Raw genomic sequence first — 18,432 nt, 5'->3', positions numbered from 1 at the left:
AAAATGGCTGTAGTGAGTCCCTTACCTTAGGCGTGTCCCACTAGCTCTTACAACTTAACCCATTTCTCTTAATCTACGTTTCACCACGTGGTTTTTACCTTTCTTCCACTCTGTATGTGTGACTCTATTTGCTTCACTTTGGCGTCTCCCTGCCTCGTTATTTCTCTTACTTCCTCTCTGTGCCCGGAAGTCCCACCTATACCTCCTGCTTAGCTATTGGCTGTTCAGTTTTTTATTACACCAATCACAGCAATACATTTTCACTCAGTGTACAAATACCCTACAACGCCGGGCGGTGGTGGCACACGCCTGTAATCCCAGCACTCAGGAGGCAGAGGCAGGTGGATCTCTGTGTCTACAGCGCTAGTCCAGGACAGGCTCCAAAGCTACAGAGAAACTCTGTCTCGAAAAACCAAAACCAACCAACCAACCAACCAACCAAACAAACAAACAAACCAAATACCTCATAACTAACAGTTCCTCATATTGTGGTGATCACCAACCATAAAAGTAGTTCATTATGGGCTGGGGATTTAGCTCAGTGGTAGAGCGCTAGCGCAAGGCCCTGGGTTTAATCATCAGCTCAAAAAAAAAAAAAAAAGTATTTCATTGCTACCTCATAATTATAAATTTGCTACTATTATGTATCATAGTGCAAATACATCTGATATATGACCCCCAAAAGTGTCATGACCCACAGGTTGAGAACCCCTGCTATAGAGACTTCCCCAAGCATGTCCTCTACGCTGAATTCTATGTTTGAAATAAAATTGTGCCAGGTAGCACTGAGTTTTGAATAATCGCAAACAAAACAGCAAGCATCCTTTTCCCTTTCATTCATTTGTTCATTCATTTGTATGTCCTTAGATTATGAAATACCACGTGCACTGCTGTGTCAGCCAAGTTTTTTCCAGAGGAACAGAACCAATAGGAAGTGTGAGAGGTTTATCTCAAGGACTTGGCCAAGCAGCTGTGGTGCTGATCAGTCTCGAATATGCAGAGCAGACAACAGGAGAGAACCTGCATTACAGCTGGAATCTGAAGTCAGGACTCTCACTTCCTAGGTAGGGCGCTCGCTAGGTTTCTTTCTCCTAAGACATCAACTGAACAAATCTCACCCATATCATGTCGACTACGCAGCTTTCCTCAAAGCACACTACGCTAAATTTTGATTTCATCTAAAAACTACCTTCACAGCATAACTACACTGGTGTTAGAACAGGTATTTAGGTGTTTAGGTATCTGTCAGCCAAGCTGACACCATCAGAGTCCTACATGCTGCCCATGGTGAGCTTTCAACAAATATATGATGAAAAAATTTGTTCACATTATAGTGCCACTGAAGTTAAGTTAGGTACTTATGTCTGTTAGCTTAAGTTAATTTATGCTGCAATAATAAAGGACCCCAAATTTTTAGATTTGAGACAGGGCCTCTTGTTTGCCTCTGTGTATACCTCACTAGCTCCTGAGTTTCTGGGAGATTCTTGGTCTCCCATTTACCCATAGGAGTTTCTGAGATCCTCAGTCTCCCACCTAATAGGAGGGCTGGGATGCATACATGCTGTCTTGTTCAGCTTTGTGTAAGTTTTGGGGATTGGAATGCAGGTCCTCACACTTTTGCAACAAGCGCCTTAACCCCTGAACAATCTTCCGAGCCCTAATATATTTAATAGCATAAAATTATAAAGGTTTTCCTTTTGTTTATACTATATATACACTAATATAAACTGAGACTCGGCTGCTGCTCTGCTCCACATCACTCATCCTGAGACACAGTAAGTCTCTGCCAAAAACACAACCTACTTTAAAACAAAAGATCATAGCAGTTCCTGTTTGGATATACACATGTTGCTTCTATTTATACATTTTTGGTCTAAGTGATTTCATGGTTGATCCATGGAGCCAAGGTATATAGCTGACCAGCAGAGGAAGCAGTAAGTACTGGCATGGTCTGAGGGTCAATAGGGAAGGCTGCCACTTCATTGAAAAAAAAGGCTACACTTTTTATACTCTACAATTCCACACAAGATTCAGTGGGAGAAAGGGGCATGTGAGCTGGGGCGGGGCTTGTGATGAGAGATTGTGGAAGCTGGCATTGACCTTTACAAGTTCACAGGCACCAGTTATATACTAATGCAAGGACTACAAGCTCCTCTTACCAGAGATAAGGACGACTTCCTTTTCAGCAAGCAGGAACTTCCTTCAAACTCCTGAGGAAATGGGGGCTTTTGTCTAACTGCCTGACTTTGGGGAAAGGACTTTCTTTATTGTGGAATATTGAAGTTTTTTATTTGGCTTAGTTTATCTAAAAACTAAAGCTTAAAGTGAGCAAAAAGGAGGCTATAGAAATATTACTGTGAAACTGAGTAGACTTTAGGAATCTATAAACCTTGGTTATCAAATATACCTGCCTTAGTTTTCAAGCATATGTTACTCATCTAAATTTAGTAGCACCTTGGTGTTAACTTGTGTGGGAGTAGGCAGAGTTATCACGGTTCCACGGTGGTGGGGATTTTTTTCCAAATAATTATTTTGTTTAAAGAGATTGTCATTTTACGCATTTTCATATTTCAAAGCCCGAACAAAATTTCCCAAAGGAAAAGGCATAAGGGAATTCCCATAACACACACTGAGAATCATTAAAAAGGAAAGGATGCTGGAGAGTTGTGATGTGCAAAGTTGAAATGCTGAAACTTTGTCAAGCAGCAATGGTTGCAATAGAGTCAAGATCAGACAGGCCATTGCCACAGGTTGAATTTGGCCCCCCTCAATTACATGGGTCGAGGCCCTAACTCAGTACCCTGAATGTGGCAACAGGAATAGGGCCACTGGGAGCTAAGGGTGCTGGCTGCTGTTCCAAAGGACCCAGGTTTGATTCCGAGCACCCACATGGTGAATCAAAACTGCCCATAATCCAGTCCCAAGAGATCTGACACTCTCTTCTGGGCAGTATTGCTGCACACGGTGCACAGATTACATGTGGACAAACATTCATAACATAATAAATTAAAATAAAGTTTGACTGTTATTTTAAAAAAAGAAAAAAAGAAAAAGGCCCATTGCATATGTAATAGTTAAAATGAGGTCATCAAGGTGGGCTCACATCTACTTTGGCCCATTGGTTCCTCATTTAAGAGGACACACAGAGAGAACCTTGTATAAAGCACATGGCCAAGACTGAGGGATTTGTCTACAAGTCAAGGATCCCCAAATTGCCAAGAAATCACTGAAAATCAAGGAAGATGTTTCCTTCACTCCTTAGGATGAAATGTCCCTATTTACAGTGGTCTTAGCCTTTTCAGCCTCTAAAGGTAGTGAAGGAAACAAAACACTAACTCCCATTTCTTAAGCATTTGCTTTATTAAAACAACCAGAGGAAATCAATTGACTAGCTGTATTAGTCAGGATTCTCTAAAGCCATAGAACTTTAGAATTAATCTCTTCTTCTCCTCTCTCTCTCTCTCTCTCTCTCTCTCTCTCCCTCCACACACACATACACACACACACACACACACACTCACACACACATGGGAGTTTGTTGGAATGACTAATAGGCTGAGTCTAACAGGCTAGCTGTGAAAGGGAAGTCCCCGAATCCACGAGGTTGGGTGTCTCAGCTGGTCTTCTGGATGTGCTGGAATCCTGAAGAAGTGGACTCCAAGGCCAGTGAAGGAAGGGATGGATGTGCTGACAGGAAGAGAAAGCAGGTAAAGAAAGGACTAATGGTCCTTCCTTCTTCCATTGTCCTTATAGGCGTCCAGCAGAAGGTGTGGCCCAGATTAAAGGTTTCCCTTTCCACCTCAAGATCTGGATTAAAGGCCTGTGTCATCTCACCTCAAGATCAAAAGAGTGTCTTTTAACCTTAAGACTGGGATTAAAGGCATGGTTGTCTTCCTGCCTCAACAACCGGATGACAAGTGTTCCCTCCATTTCTGGATTGTAGCTCATTCCAGGTACAGTCAAGGTGACAAGCAAGAATAGTCTCACTCTAGTGGCAGGTGAGAAGCCACTGAACCTCAGAGAGGTTGGTTAACTGATTAGAACGACAATGGCCATGGAAAGGTTGGAATGCTGCAAGTCCAGAGTCCAATTACAATTTATCTCAGGCTATCTTCAGCCCCCTTAGGAGACTCAGTATCTGCCTAACATCTTTATGACTAACTGATGAAAGCCCTTTGAGCTGTATTCACTTAACAGACCACTAGCTTTGCCAACCAAATGGCTGAGTGTCATGGATAATATCTGAGGTCCATAAAAGAGAGATTCCCTGCCCCTCACATACATGCTCCTTGCTTTAACATCCCTACCTAATGTCTTAACTGATGTATTTTTAAAGTGGCTAGCTAGACTTAGGTCTATGTTCATTATCATAAAAGATTTATCAGACTTACCACACTGGTACACGTAATTTGGGGCATCCTGAAGCTGTGTTCCATAGTTATTCATATTTGGCTCTTGAATAAGCCTTCTCTTATCGCCCTTGAGGTGAGGGTTGTGTCTTTATAGTGACGGAGGTCATATGACACTCTGCACAGTGGGAACAACCAGACTCAGATGCATGCAAATGATGGTTGTGAGACAGAGTTCAAGGCTGGCCTGGTTTACAGAGCGAGTTCCAGGACAGCCAGGGCTGCACCGAGAAACCTTGTCTTGAAAAACATACACAAAAACCCTGAGGCAGACCCAGGACCAGGATGTTAGAATGAGCTTCTAGATATATAAGAAACATCTATAGGTCTAGTATGATTTTTGAACGCAGCTAACCATGTGAGGTGCATTTTTCATCAGTTAGATTTCAGGTATGGCACATACATGAGTTGCTGTATTACACAGTTACCATTGAAATCACAAGCCACCTAATATTCCATCAGCTTGAAGGGAAAGGGTGCTGTTCTAGACCATCGCCACAAGGTGGCAGGGTTGGCAAAGATAAGGAAAAATTCAGCAGCGAATTCCTAACAACCTAAGATCCAGCCTGCTACACCAAAGTTCCAACTGCATATGTTTGAAGGACTTAACCCATGACATCCAATGCATGTAGGTGGGATGAGACAGGAACAGAAAAATCTCCCAAAGGAGAGGCTGAAACTGAGGAAATCAAGGCTGTCAAATCTGTTCAGTAGGAATCATTAATCAAGTCTACCTAGATGAGCTAAGGAGACGGCCAAAAACTACTGGAGGGCAAGAGAGGCCAAAAATAGAAACAGCAAAGCCATATACAATGTTTGAGTGCACACACATATGTGCACATATACTTTGTTGTATCTTATTTTAATTATTATTATTATTATTATTATTATTATTATTATTATTATTTTATATTTTGATGTTTCGATGCCCACAGTGATGGCACTTAGTTCCTTCATTCTCTGGTATTAATACCACCTTTTAAATGTCTGTTTTTGTTTGTTTATTTAAAACACATTGGAAACACTATACTGAAACATGATACCATCCCCAACCTATGCTATGGTTTCTTTTGTGAAGCACATAGTTGTCACTCAGGCGCCTGAGAAATCAGACACTCTTGGGATAGCACAAGGGCAGAGGCTTCCTCCAGCACATCAGATGCCATTGATAATCCAGACCTTAGCTGCACGAGACACAGACTAAATCCCCATCTCCTCTGACATGAAAAACGATGATAAGGTGGCTCATGCTATCCGAGAAAGAGAAAAGGATAGTTGTTACCTGCAACTCACAGGTAACAGATGGGGCCTTGAACCCCAAAGGGTTTTGCTTACCTCTGCTTTCCTTCACACGAGACTAAGTACAGTCACATTCCCCAAACTCACTGTCATAGAAGGACTGAAAACTGTATCACTTAAAACTGTCTCAGAATCATCAGTGAAATGAGAATTAAAATCACGAGACATCATGACGTATCCATTAAGATGTTTTGAGATACTGTTGTTGACAAAGATATAGGGCAATTGGGATACTCTTCAACCCTGGGAAAATAAAGGGGTTCAGGCCATTTGAGAAATGGTTTGGCGGTGACCTAAAAATTAAGCATAATTTAAATGTAATTAAATATGATTAAAAATAAACCATACATCTCACTGTGATGTGTTTACAAGATAATGAAAAACTATGTCTAATAAATCAATGTACAAGGACACTTCACAAGCTTATGTACAGAAACCCAAACCTAGAAACAATCTCAAGGCCTATCAAATGGGAAAAAGAAAAGCAAATAGGTGTCTCCACATATTGAACTAGTACACAACAGCAAGGGAGAGGATCTCACAGATACGCCACACTTAAAATCACTGTACGAATGAAAAACCACAAGCAAAGGGCCACATGACATGTTCCTGTTTATATAAAATACCCAAAGTGAACTAATCCTTAGTGACAACATGCAAATCAAAGGACTAGGATTTTATCTTAGTGGAGGAGCATTTGTTTAGCATGTGCAAGGGTCTGGGCTCAGTTCCTAGCACCACTGGGTAAGGTGGGAGCTTCAGCGGGGGCATAAAGAACATTTTAGGGGTGATGGAGATGCTGTGTGGGTGCTTGGAGTAGGGATTTCACGGTACATCCCTCCAGCAAATAAATGATCATTGAGTTATCATCCTAAAGCTGTAGTTTGTTATATCTAGACAGAGCTAATTTGAAAAGGTCATCAGGGTGTTTTAAAATCGTGACTCCTTTCTCTCTCTGTAAAAAAAAAAAAGTTCAGGCAAACATTAACAAAATTATGTCATAGATTTGAGATCTTCCAAGGTATTATTAGCTACAATTTCAGAAAACCAGGTGGACTACCTTATTTTGCCACGAGATGGCAGCACAAACACAGAATTCTCCAGCAATGATGGGAAAACTGAATGTAAAAGTTCAGTGATCACACTTGCGGATTTCTTTGACTCTATGAGAGAGGCCTTACCCTCTCTGAGGAGTGGATGGGGGGTGAGGAGGGAGGCAGAGGGAATAGAAAGAAGTTGGTTGGTATGTAAAATGAAAAAATAAAATAAAATAACAAAATTCAGTGGGACATCTGAATTAAGATTTAAGAATGAAGCAATTATACTCAATGCAAAGGTGTGTGTATTTAACTGAAAATTTTATGCAACACATATTTAGTCCCTCTATTTTATACAGAATTATTTCTAAACTGGGTGTGGTGGCTCATTCCTGTAACCCTACGGTGCTGGAGACTGAAGATAAAGGACCAATACAAATTTGATGTCAGCCTGGTCTACTTACCAAGTTTCAGACCAGCCTGGGCTACATAGTGAGGCCATGTCTTTAATAACAAATAAGCGGACAGGTAAGCACCGTGACACAGACCCAAGAACTTGAGAAGCAGAGACAGGAGGATCGGCCCAGGCTACCTGGCAAGTTCTAGGCCAGCCTAGAGTACACGAAACCCTGTCTGAAAACCAAAGAAAACAAAACCAACCAGCCAGCAAAGAAAATGTGTTCAGCATCTGCTGACTGAACAAGTGATGGGAAGGAATCTGGGCTCTGAGAGACTGTGCTGGAGGAGAACCCTACACTCAACAGGAAGCCAGGCACTGGGCACAACACACTTCACGGGACTGATCTTCAGAGGGCAGAGAATACAAGCGATTGCGGACATTCCTAAACTGAAGGCAAACAGACATCAAAGTCCGTTTCTGGAATTCTGGCTGATTTCAGTCTTGGGAAAAAGCAGTTCCTCTTTATTTGCATCAATTCATTCACTTCCTATCAGTTTGTGCTAACTGGTTTCTTTGAACTCACCACAGCTGAGGATATAGCTAAGCAGGGAGTGCTTCCCCAGCAAGTATGAGGCCCTAGGTCCAATCTCCAGTTTCAAAAAACAAAAAAGTGGGGGTGGGTGGATGGACTCAGCCTGGCGTGGTATGTGGTGATATACACTTATAACCCTGGTGTTTGCTGTTAGCCTCAGTCTTACCTAACACCCACATGACTATTAGACTAAACTCCCGGACTCCACCCCTAATCTGAGCGACCCCCATTCTCTACCAATCCTGAAGCCAACAATGTGACAGCCTCTGAATTCTGTGATAATCAAATTACTGTGTTGCTTCCCCATCTTGATGAAGCCAGCCTAACTGATGGCCATCAATGTACTGCGCAAATATATTGATTCATGATTATTAAAGTTCACACAGTCTTTCTCCCAATGGAACAAATGCAGGGCGGCTCGAGTCTATTCTTGGGCCATCCACAATCACTCATATTTGGCTCAGGATAAACCAGTTTCTTACTCCTGCCTCTATCTTTTTCCTTGGTCTCTCTCTCTGTTGCCAATTCTGGCCCTGAACTCTAGACTCAGGTGATTCTCCTGACTCAGAGTTGGGGTAGCTGGAACTATAGATGTCCTCTAGCTTCCATTTTCTAGTGACTATAGTTTATAGTCAACAGCCTGGCTGGCACACGTAACCCTCCAATGCCCTGAACGTCCCACTGCTGATTTTTTTTTTTTCCAGAGACAGGGTTTTTCTGTACCTTTGGAGCCTGTCCTGGACTAGCTTTGTAGACCAGTCTAGCCTCAAACTCACAGAGATCCACCTGCCTCTGCCTCCCAACTGCTGGGATTATAGGCGTGCACCACCACCGCCCGGCAAGTGTTGACACCCCCCCCCCCCCCCAGACAGGGTTTCTCTGTGTAGTTTTGCGCCTTACCTGGATCTCACTCCATAGACCAGGCTAGCCTCAAACTCACAAAGATCCACCTGCCTCTGCCTCCCAAGTGCTGGGATAAAAGGTGTGCGCCACCACCGCCTGGCTTCGCTGACTTTCAAATACCATCCAGTCTGCTTTTTCATCCTCCAATAAGAATAACAGTTATCTCTTTATCTGTCTGACAACTTTAAGGTTTGTATTATTGTGTGTGTGTGCCTGTGTCCCTGCATGCAGCTGCCTGTAGAGGGTAGACGTGGGTGTAGGATCCATGGCGGGTTATGAGCTGTAGATGAATTTCTAAATGGTCTTATTAAATAAAAAACTGGAGCCAAACATAGGAATGAAAGCCTTAGAGAAAGATCAGGAAAACAGGGAGAGCCACAGCTAAGCTTACCTCACCAACTTGGCAGCTTCCAAATGCGAGTTACTTCCTGTCTACCCCTTTATTGCTTTGCCGTTCTGCCCTCTCATTGGCTCTCTTAGCCCAGCTACCTCACTTCCTCTTCCTACACAGCTCTGTCACTTTCTGTTTGTCTGTACAGACCTCCAGGCCTCTATTTGGTACTGGAATTAAAAGCATGTGTCACCACTCTTGGCTCTGTTCCCTAGTGGGTCTTGAACACAGATATCCTGCCAGCTAAGTGATAGGATTATGGGTGTGTGCTACCGCTGCCTGACCTCTCTGTTTACTATAGCAGCTGTTCTGTTCTCTGATAAGTTTATTGGGGTGCACAATATATCAACCACAAGGGGCAATTGTGAATAGTCTGATCTGGGAACTGAATTCCTAGTCCTCTACAAGACTAGCAAGTGCTCTTAAGGCTGAGCTGCCTCTCCATACCCTCCCCCAACCTTGCTGTGATTTTTAACACAAAGCCTCTGATGAACTATGTCAATGTTTTGTGACAGGGTCAGTCCTTAAAATGGTAGCTGTTAAAAATTAAGCCTAGAGTCAACATGTAATTCAGTCATTCCATTGCTTGGGTGGTGGTGGTGGTGAACAGTATGTCAAATAATCTGCAGGTTTGAATAATGCACTGTTGGTGATTCTTACTTGAGATGTAGATGAGACTAACTCAGAAACATTTTTTTTCTAAGAATATTCCAGACTTAAGGATCAGCATATCTTAGTGTGAGTCATATATGTAATCTAACAAATTCTACCAATGATAATCACAAACACACACACCATTGTTACTGTTTGATGGAGCCCATTTAGGCTTTACCCAGCAGGTCTGCATAAAGAGGATGTCTGGACCACTGGCCTGAGTGCAGGTGTCCGAGATGGTCTGCACTTGGCTGTGCTGGGGGGAGGTCTTTTGCTTCACCCCTTGGCATTCCTTTAAATACCCTAGGGCAGAGACAGTTGAGGCCTGATGGATTAGGATCCAGGCCCTCTTGAGGCTATCTAATTTTCTATCTTTTTCTCTTCTCTCAATTCTTCTATCTAATATTTCCTATTGCTTCTACTCAAGAGAACTCAGGGAAAATGTGGGGGTCAGATGGCCCCCCACAGTTGTTTATTTTTTGAGGCAGGTTCTCTCTCTATAGCTCTCTGACTGTCTTGGAACTCTCTACGTAGGCCAGGTTGGCCTTGAACTCACAGAGATCCACCTGTCTCCACCTCTCAAGAGTCAGGATTAAAGGCATGAGCCCCTATACCCAGCTCACACCTTTTAGTATTGAAGTTTCATAGGATCGCATTGGGTGATCATAATTGCTTGGATTCAACCATCTTCTATGTATGGGGGAAGGGAAATTCAAGATGCTCATAAGATAGAAGTAACAATATTTAAAAGTTGATTATACTTCTTGAACGTTTAAGATCTACATAGTAAGGGTTCAGAGATTAGAATGGGGATGAACAGCAAGAAGCTCCTAACATTCTACCCCTTTTGACTCATGAAAAGGACAATTAGAGAAAACTCAACCTAATATCAAATGCTCACATTCACATTAGAGTACGAACTCAACAATGCCATGATTCCCCCAACTCTCTTCTTTTTGATAACCACTGAGTAATTTCAAAGTAAATCCTGGACCTTACCTCATTATATCCCTACTTATTTGGTATATCTCTTTGAAAAACAACTGTAATGTCATTACTGTTAGGCTGGAACCTCCAGCTTGCCCCTGAATGATCCAGAAAGCCCCATTCTCCCCTCCAAACCCCACCAAGAGAGAGTCTTCAAATAAAGGAAAGGTACCAAAAAGCCCAGGTCAGCATTCTTGGTGGCTCCTGGAGCTTCCCCCCTGAAATTGCCAGTCACTCAAGTCCCTGCCTAAAGCATTCAGCTTTTGAGTATACTTGGGCACAAACCCAGTTTGTGGGGGACATGTCACCATCCCTTGTCTACAACCTATATAATCTCACCACTTTAGTTCAGGTATGTGGCATCTCCAGCCTCGATCTCTGGGACTGGAGAACCTGCTGTGGAGTTGCTTTGCTCCAATAAACCCATTGTTACACTTTTTCAATTTAGCTTGATCTGGCCTACTGAGTTGGTAGAGAAACCTATTATTAGGGGTCTGAAAAACCTATTAATTACCATAATTAATAATAATTCTTTGGCATAAACATTTAAGTAGTGTACATTCATCTTTCTCCTTTATTTATTTATTTTTTCATAGCTTGCAGGGACCCCCACGATGGGTCATCTCAGGGCAATACCTCTCAAGGCTGCCTCCCACCTACTTCCTGTGCCACTGGCTGACAGAAGAAGCAAGCTCAGTTCTCCATCCTGTAGTATGACTCACATTCTGGGTTTGTTTGCTTTTCCATGGCATTTCCCCTGCTTCTTAATGCTACCACCCTTTAATATTGTTGTGCTGATCCCCCAACCATAAAATTATTTTCGTTGCTACTTCATAACTGTAATTTTGCTACTGTTATAAATAGTAATGTAAACATCTGATATGTGACCCCGTAAAAGCATCACCCAAGCCACAAAGAGGTCGTAACCCACTGATTTAGATGAACTGCAGGCCATCAGCCTACACTTTTGTACTTTTAATTAGAGTGACAGGCTTTGCTAAGTGGTGGGGAATCTTATTTTAAAGTGTGTTGCATTTTTTTGCTATTGCTTTTGTTAACAATTCAAAGATGTGTTTGATTAAATAAAATTAACCTGCAAATAGGAGGCTGGATCAGCAAGTAGCTTAGCTGACAGGAAGTGGTAGGAAGAAACCATGGCTAGCAAAGGCTTTTTAAGAGGGGACTGAGAGAAGGATTTGGGGTGCGGGTGGGGTGTGGGTGGGGTGTGGGTGATTTTGGAAGATGCCAGCAAAGGGAAGTTAGCTACTAGCTGTTCAGCCTCTCTGACCGAGCAGTCCCACCTAATCTGTTGAATCATAAGTTATTTAGATAAGTTCTCTTAGTAGTTCTGCAAGAGTCAGTGCCTGAGGGGAACAGAATCTCCTCAGGCTGCAGCCCTTGCTGCCAAAGCCCTTGCTTCAGTGGCAGGCACTGTACATAATGAAAAACAGATAACAACAGCTAAGCAAAAGGAATTCCTACTTGAGCACAGCAGAGCCTGGCACAGTGAGGAATAAACCTGTCACGATTCTAATTTCTCATTTGTAACACACAAAAACTTACATTCCAGTTGAACATTTTTGTGAACATAAAATAAGAATGGCCAACTCGAAGAGCCACAGGCAAGCAAGCAATTGCTCAAAGAACCGAAGTTTTTGTCAGTGATGAAACAGAATCCTTCATTCCACTAAAATACTTACTAAAAGTCCCTGGAAAATGGTGTCTTTTTTTTAACCAACATGAGAAAATACATAGAATAATTTGTCTGTCTGTGAAAAGCAATACCTACGGCAGAAGTGGAGAACCCAAGGACGTTCGAAGAATAAATTGTTTTTAGAAGCTGTGCTTGGCTGCCAAGGGAGTAGAGTCTTCTCTGGGCCAAAAACATGCTGTAGAAGAGAAACATTGAAAGAGGAGTCATGTGTGTTATCTACATCACTACATCAGCTACCCGGAGGCAGCTGACAGAACACAAGCTCATACAAATATGAACATAGTAAAAGTTTTAAAATTGCACTTATTAATTGTGTGTGTGTGTGTGTGTGTGTGTGTGTGCAGCCATGCATGAGTGTGAGTGTGTGTTCAACTTGGGACCCAGGCAAAGCCTTGTAAATCACCAGTCAAAGGATTTGTAGGCAGATTTCTCATTGGGACCATGTCCCCAATAGTGACATGGAGACTTATTATTAATTATGAAAGCTTGGCCGATAGCTTAGGCTTGTTTCTAACTACCTCTTATAACTTAAAATAACCGGTTATTTTAAATCTATATTCTTTTACATGGCTTGGTTACCTTTACTTTGTAATTCCCATGCTGCTTGCTCTGTGTCCTGGTGTCCCTACACTTCTCCTTCCCAGAGTCTCCTGTGCCTGGAAATCCTGCCTAGATATTGGCCATTCATTTTTTTTATTAACCAGTCACAGTGACATATCTTCACACAGTGTAAAGGAATATTCCATGGCAAGGATTAGTGTTTCAAAGTATTTTATATATTCCTCCTTGGGGTTGTGTGTGTGTGTGTGTGTGTGTGTGTGTTGAAAACTTCTCCATGTGTGATGAGCATAGTGTTGTATACTTGTGATCCCAGCACTCATAAGAGTAGGATCATATGTTTGTGGCTAGCCTGGACTACATAGCAAGACTGTTTCAAAATACTGAGTGACTGGGATATAGTTGAGTGGTAGAGTGCTTGCCTAGCATTGGCAAGGTCCTGTGTTTAATCCCAGCACCTTAAAACAAACAAACAAAAAAAACCCTAAAGCCACCTCCCCTGGAATGCCCTATTTGAATATGGCCACAGAATTCTATGGCCCTGCATTTCCCCCGTGGTGCTCTGCTGTTCCCAAATAAATGCTAATACTCCATTGAGAAATGTTCTCAGACCCACTGATGTTTTATTGAGATGCACAATATTTAAATTGTTTTACACTGGAGATCTGTAAAGATATTCTAAATTAAATATAAAGCTTTTAGGCCAGGAATGGCGGCACACACCTTTAATGCCAGCTTTCCTATATTCATTTATTTATTTTTGAGTTATGGTCTCCTGTAGCCCAGGCTGTCCTCAAGCTCTGTAGCTGAGGATGACCTTGACCTCCTGATCCTCTGGCTTTCGCTCCCAACTGGGATGACAGGCCTATACTATGACCTCTGGATGACTTTTGCTTTTTAAATAAATGTGTTTTTTAAATAATTGCTGCAATTAACACTGTATACTGATATTCACCAATAGACTAAATAAATTGATACATTCAGATGTCATGACGCCAGGAGAAAAAAAGATAGCTGGCTTTGGCTTTTCTCCAAGCACAAGGTCTGTGAAGAAAACTAGAAAAATGTGAATCAGAGTGACCTAGCCTATCTGATCACAGCACACGGTATATAAAGCCTGATACATATGATCAACAGAAAAGTCAAACTGCCATTTTATCATCTCTAGAGTGGACTGATTCAGAAGGAAGACTGTGAGCAACCTAGAAATTCAAGGTTGGTGAGTCATTGAAGGCAAAATGCAAACCTCAAAGGAAGGCAAAGCATTCAAAACTCTGTTTAAAAACGCTTAAAGTTTAGTGCTCTGAACTTACCACTCAAGCTATCAAGTTACAAACCTGCCGCATGTGAGGGACACATACCCTAAGAATAGTTAGAGTTTAGTGAATTTGACAAAGTCCAGAATCTTCAGGTGAGCGGCAAGCTTAAGAAAGGTTATCCAAGATACCCCTAAAAGGGCTAGTGCTAACGAGCAAGTACCCATTCGTTTTCACAGGCCGTGCCTGTTAGTCCACTTCCGGAATGTTTATAAAGTTCACTAATTGCAACAGAGGTAGGTGAGCAAGGTTGGAAAGTACAAAGAGGTGTTCAAGGCCATATGAAAAGAGGAAGCACGGAAAAATTCAGTCAAAGTTTATCAGCATGAGTTAAGAGCACCATTCAAAACGGCTTGAATGGAGAGACGGAACGGTAAGTGCAAGATCGCCCTCTGCTACATAATTACTTCGAGAACAAGAGACTGCCTCAACAAACAAACAAAAATCTATCAGGGATAAATTCGAGTCAGTGCTACCCTTTCAAGAACGCGTTCTAAATACCCCAAATTATACAATTCAGAGTAAAAGAACAGAGGACTGGGGTCCAGTGATCTCGGAGCCCTTCTTTCTCCAAAGACGAACGTGTCAACCCCAAGATTGACCCCCGCAGTCTCCGCAGCGATCTGACCGAGAGCCTTGTAGAGGAGCTTCTCCAGCCCTCTGATCCCCCAAAGGCTCCCGGCTCAGCAAACCCGGGCCGCGTCACCAAGTCCCGCACCCACTCACCTCGCTCTCCGGGTTCGAAAGCGACTCTAGCTTCAATCCGGAGGTCGCGAGGTGGCGCGGGGGGCGGGTCCCGTGGCAAGTCCACTTTGGGTGCCGCGTGGGACCCTCCTGGAGGGTGGAGGGGGCGGGGTGGAGGCGGCGTCTGGCTCTGGCTGGGGATTGGCCCCGGCATCCGGGCTCAGGGAACGGATTGGCTACGGGGTTCTCCAATCCCGGAGCGCACTGTGAGAGCGTGAGCTAAGCAGCTAGTCTGGGAGGACCGGGCGTGGCCTCATTATTTGGGAGAAAAGGGGTGTGCGCCTGGTTGGGGCGAGACTGATTTGGTAAGGTGAGTAAATTTCGGCTGTGGGTGGATTCCGAGCGGGTTCCGGTGAGAGACTGGAAGACGCTCGGCCTGAGCGGTGTACAGAAGGGCTTGTAGGAGTCTGTTTTGTCCCATCTAATGGGGCGAGAGGAGGGAGAAGGAACCCTTTCTTCGAAACTGTAGTGATGCAAAACCTAGAGGGCGGAGGAGGCGAGACCTAAGCAGCAAGACACCTAGTAACTAAGGAGAAACCCGAACTTGGGGGAAGAAAGAAGAGCGCAGAGGCACCGCCAGAGGGGTGTGTGTGTGTGTGTGTGTGTGTGTGTGTGTGTGTGTGTGTGTGTGTGTGTTTTAGATTTTCTTCCTCTTGCTTTTAAAAAAATCCAGGTGGTTAAGAGTGGCTGAGCGTTGTGATCATGCATGGAGGAAATAGCAAAAGCAGGCTTTGGTTGGATGCTCCGTCCTTGGCACAGCGAGTCTCTTCCGTGTTTTGACATGATCATTAAATGAGCTCATTGTAAGCAAGGGCGCTGGGAAGACCCTGAACTAACGGATCCATGAGTGGGAAGAAGATTTTTATTATAGATATGAGAGAGACTAGCCAGAGACCTTTGGGAAAGTCCAGAGCAGTCATGGCTACCTCTCTGGGCAGAGAGGAGGGGGCAGACTGGCAAAGGCTACTTCTCTCAGGAGCAGAGGGAAAAGCAGGAACAGGGAAACCTAGTGGGTTATAGAGACAAAGCGCTAGCTGCAGGGATGTGGCAGGGGTGAGGGTGGGCGGTGTACTGTGAATCAGAACAACCTGGAAGTCTAGGGTAGAGCGGGAGGGGGCTTGAGGGCCCTGTGGCTTTGGTATACATCATATATCTCAGGTGAGTGGCTCTTTCTTCCTGGCAGACAGAAAGTTTCACAGTTCCCCGAGGAATTCTGGGAGTGAGTCTATCTATGTCTCTTTGCCAACAATCCTACAGTCCAGCTTGAGCTGAGCCAAGACTTTTGGACCAAGTCAGTGAGTCTGTCCATTTTTGGGGGGTTCTTGGAGCTTTTCCCTTTGAGCCTAAAACTCACAACGATCTCGGAATGGCGTTATCTGCAGCTGGTGTTCTGTTGACATTGCTGTGGATGGATTGGGAAACCTCAGGGTTTGTTCGGAAGGTTTTTAAGGTTAAATGGCTGTTCGGTTGCTTTCCTTTTCTCTTTCTGTTTTTCTCATGCAACCATTACAATTACTGCTGGCTTGATTTTTCAAAACACACCGTGTGTGGCATGAACACTGTGTTCCGGGATTCTGGTGTGATTAGACTGGTCACGAAATGAAATGCTGCCTCCTTTCTTCTTCTTCGATTTGTGGTTTCCTTGCCAGTTTGAATGTGATTTTGCAGCCCTCTTGGAGACAACATGGAATCTACAAGTTGACATTTTTTTGTTGTTTTGTTTTATTGAGACAGGGTCTCACCCCACAACCCAGATTGGTTTCATTGTTTAGCCGAACTTGCTTCCAAACCCTTAGGAACCCTCCTGCTTCAGCCTCCCGAGCACCAGGGTATACAGGCGTGCAGCATAATGCTCAGCTCGCAAGTTGGTAAGTCACCACTTCCCATCTATGCGACAATAGTGGTATTGGCCTTAGTTTAAATGTTTCCAAAGCCTTAGCAGAAAGTGTACATATACGCACAGAAAAGTTGCTGAGGGTAACTGAATCTTTCTGTCTCCATGCATGTAAATTTTCTCTGGATCAAATGCAGCTTAGTTGTTAACATTTGCCATTTAAACTAATCTGTCATCTTTGAACTGTTTTTTAAAAGGGGAAAATGAATTTTGACTTTACATAGCAGTATGGTAGGGAAAGTTATTGAAAATGTGGGGTGTATATGTAAACTATAATGATCAAGACTGTCCTTGGGGAAAGCCCAACATAGCCTTCCAGATTCATGGCACAGCTTCTAGCTATAAGCATCAGGAAATGTGAACACAGGCAAACATCTGCCAGGTGTGAACCTGGTGGGAACTGGTCTTTGCTGAGATGTCTGGTTTCCTTCTCTCTGTGACTTTACCCCTTGGGACTCCTGTACCACATCCATAAAGGTGCATGTAAACTTTCAAGGAATGCTCTCTAACAGGCTGTAGGTTCTCAGCCCTAGAACTGTCCATGAAGGCTTCCACTTGCCCCCTTTGTCTGTGTCACTGAACTTAGATGCTATTGCTTCAGAGTCACTGCTTCAGGCCACCTGCACATTTGGGCCTCGAGGTAGTTGACTTCAGATGACTCAGATTCTCTTAAATACCGGATGATGATGAAATGCTTTCTGTAAAGTAAAGCAGGAACAAGAATATAAACATACATCAACCTGAAATCCTCTTGTGATGTGTACTAATCCAATGGTAAACATTGAGGGAGAAGCATCAGAAATGGAGCCAGGGTAATAAAATACCATGGGATGTCATGTTTAAAGCTTTATGTGTAGCATTTCCTATGTCCCAGGAACCCTTTTAGGCTCTGATGGTGCTATGGTGAATAATAGCAACAACAAAATCCAAAAGACCCAGCCGACTGGTTTTAGGAGAAATATGCACAACTAATGTTAACACTCGCAGGTAGTAATGAAAGTGATAGCCACTAGATGGCGCACTTTGCTGTTGAATTTCCCATATCTGCCGCTTTGAATCAGGTAATGCTGTTGAGTACAAGACACATCACTAAAGATATTTTTGGATGGCTTTGATAGGTTTTCACACTTCCTACCTTTTCCTTCATATTTTGGATTCTTTTCCTTTTGCTTCTTTTCTCTACTGCGTGTCCAGCCAGGGGATATATTTAAGACATATTAAGGAGATGTGACAATATATTGTATGATCAAGTAGACAGTTCATTCCTAAATCAGAAAGAGCCTGTCTGCTCTAGGGGATTATTTTTCTGTGAATATTTGTTTAATATCTTTATTCACAGTTAGACTGTTAGCTACTTCCCAGTTCTTTTTAATTAATTGATTACTAATTAATTTTATGTGTAAGTGTTTTACTTGCATGGATGTATGTACATCATGTACATGCCTGGTGCCCAGCAAGGTCTGAAGAAGGCATCAGATTCCCTGGAACTGGAGTTAGGGATGGTTGTAAACCACCACATAGATGCTGGGAATCA

General features: G+C 43.1%; 1 protein-coding gene across 2 annotated transcripts in view; it reads right to left on the bottom strand.

Moving 5' to 3' along the window:
- The window catches only part of Kyat3 (kynurenine aminotransferase 3), a 46,806-nt gene extending 31,696 nt beyond the window's left edge, over positions 1 to 15,110 (bottom strand). The window contains exons 1-2 of one of the 2 annotated variants that reach the window (XM_036191484.1): positions 14,987 to 15,110; positions 12,458 to 12,561 (exon numbers count right to left, since the gene is read on the bottom strand). Coding sequence is in view for 1 of the 2 variants with exons in the window: in XM_036191483.1 (XP_036047376.1) it covers positions 12,462 to 12,560 (99 nt within the window). In the remaining variant the exon portion in view is untranslated. The remainder of the gene's footprint in view (positions 1 to 12,457; positions 12,562 to 14,986) is intronic. The other variant, XM_036191483.1, reaches the window with a different exon arrangement.
- Positions 15,111 to 18,432: the final 3,322 nt, after the last annotated feature.

The sequence above is a fragment of the Onychomys torridus genome, chromosome 6 (assembly GCF_903995425.1).
Source record: "Onychomys torridus chromosome 6, mOncTor1.1, whole genome shotgun sequence".
Lineage (NCBI taxonomy): Eukaryota > Metazoa > Chordata > Mammalia > Rodentia > Cricetidae > Onychomys > Onychomys torridus.
The sequence above is the reverse complement of the archived record's forward strand: the minus strand, read 5'-3'. Positions and strand labels throughout refer to the sequence as shown.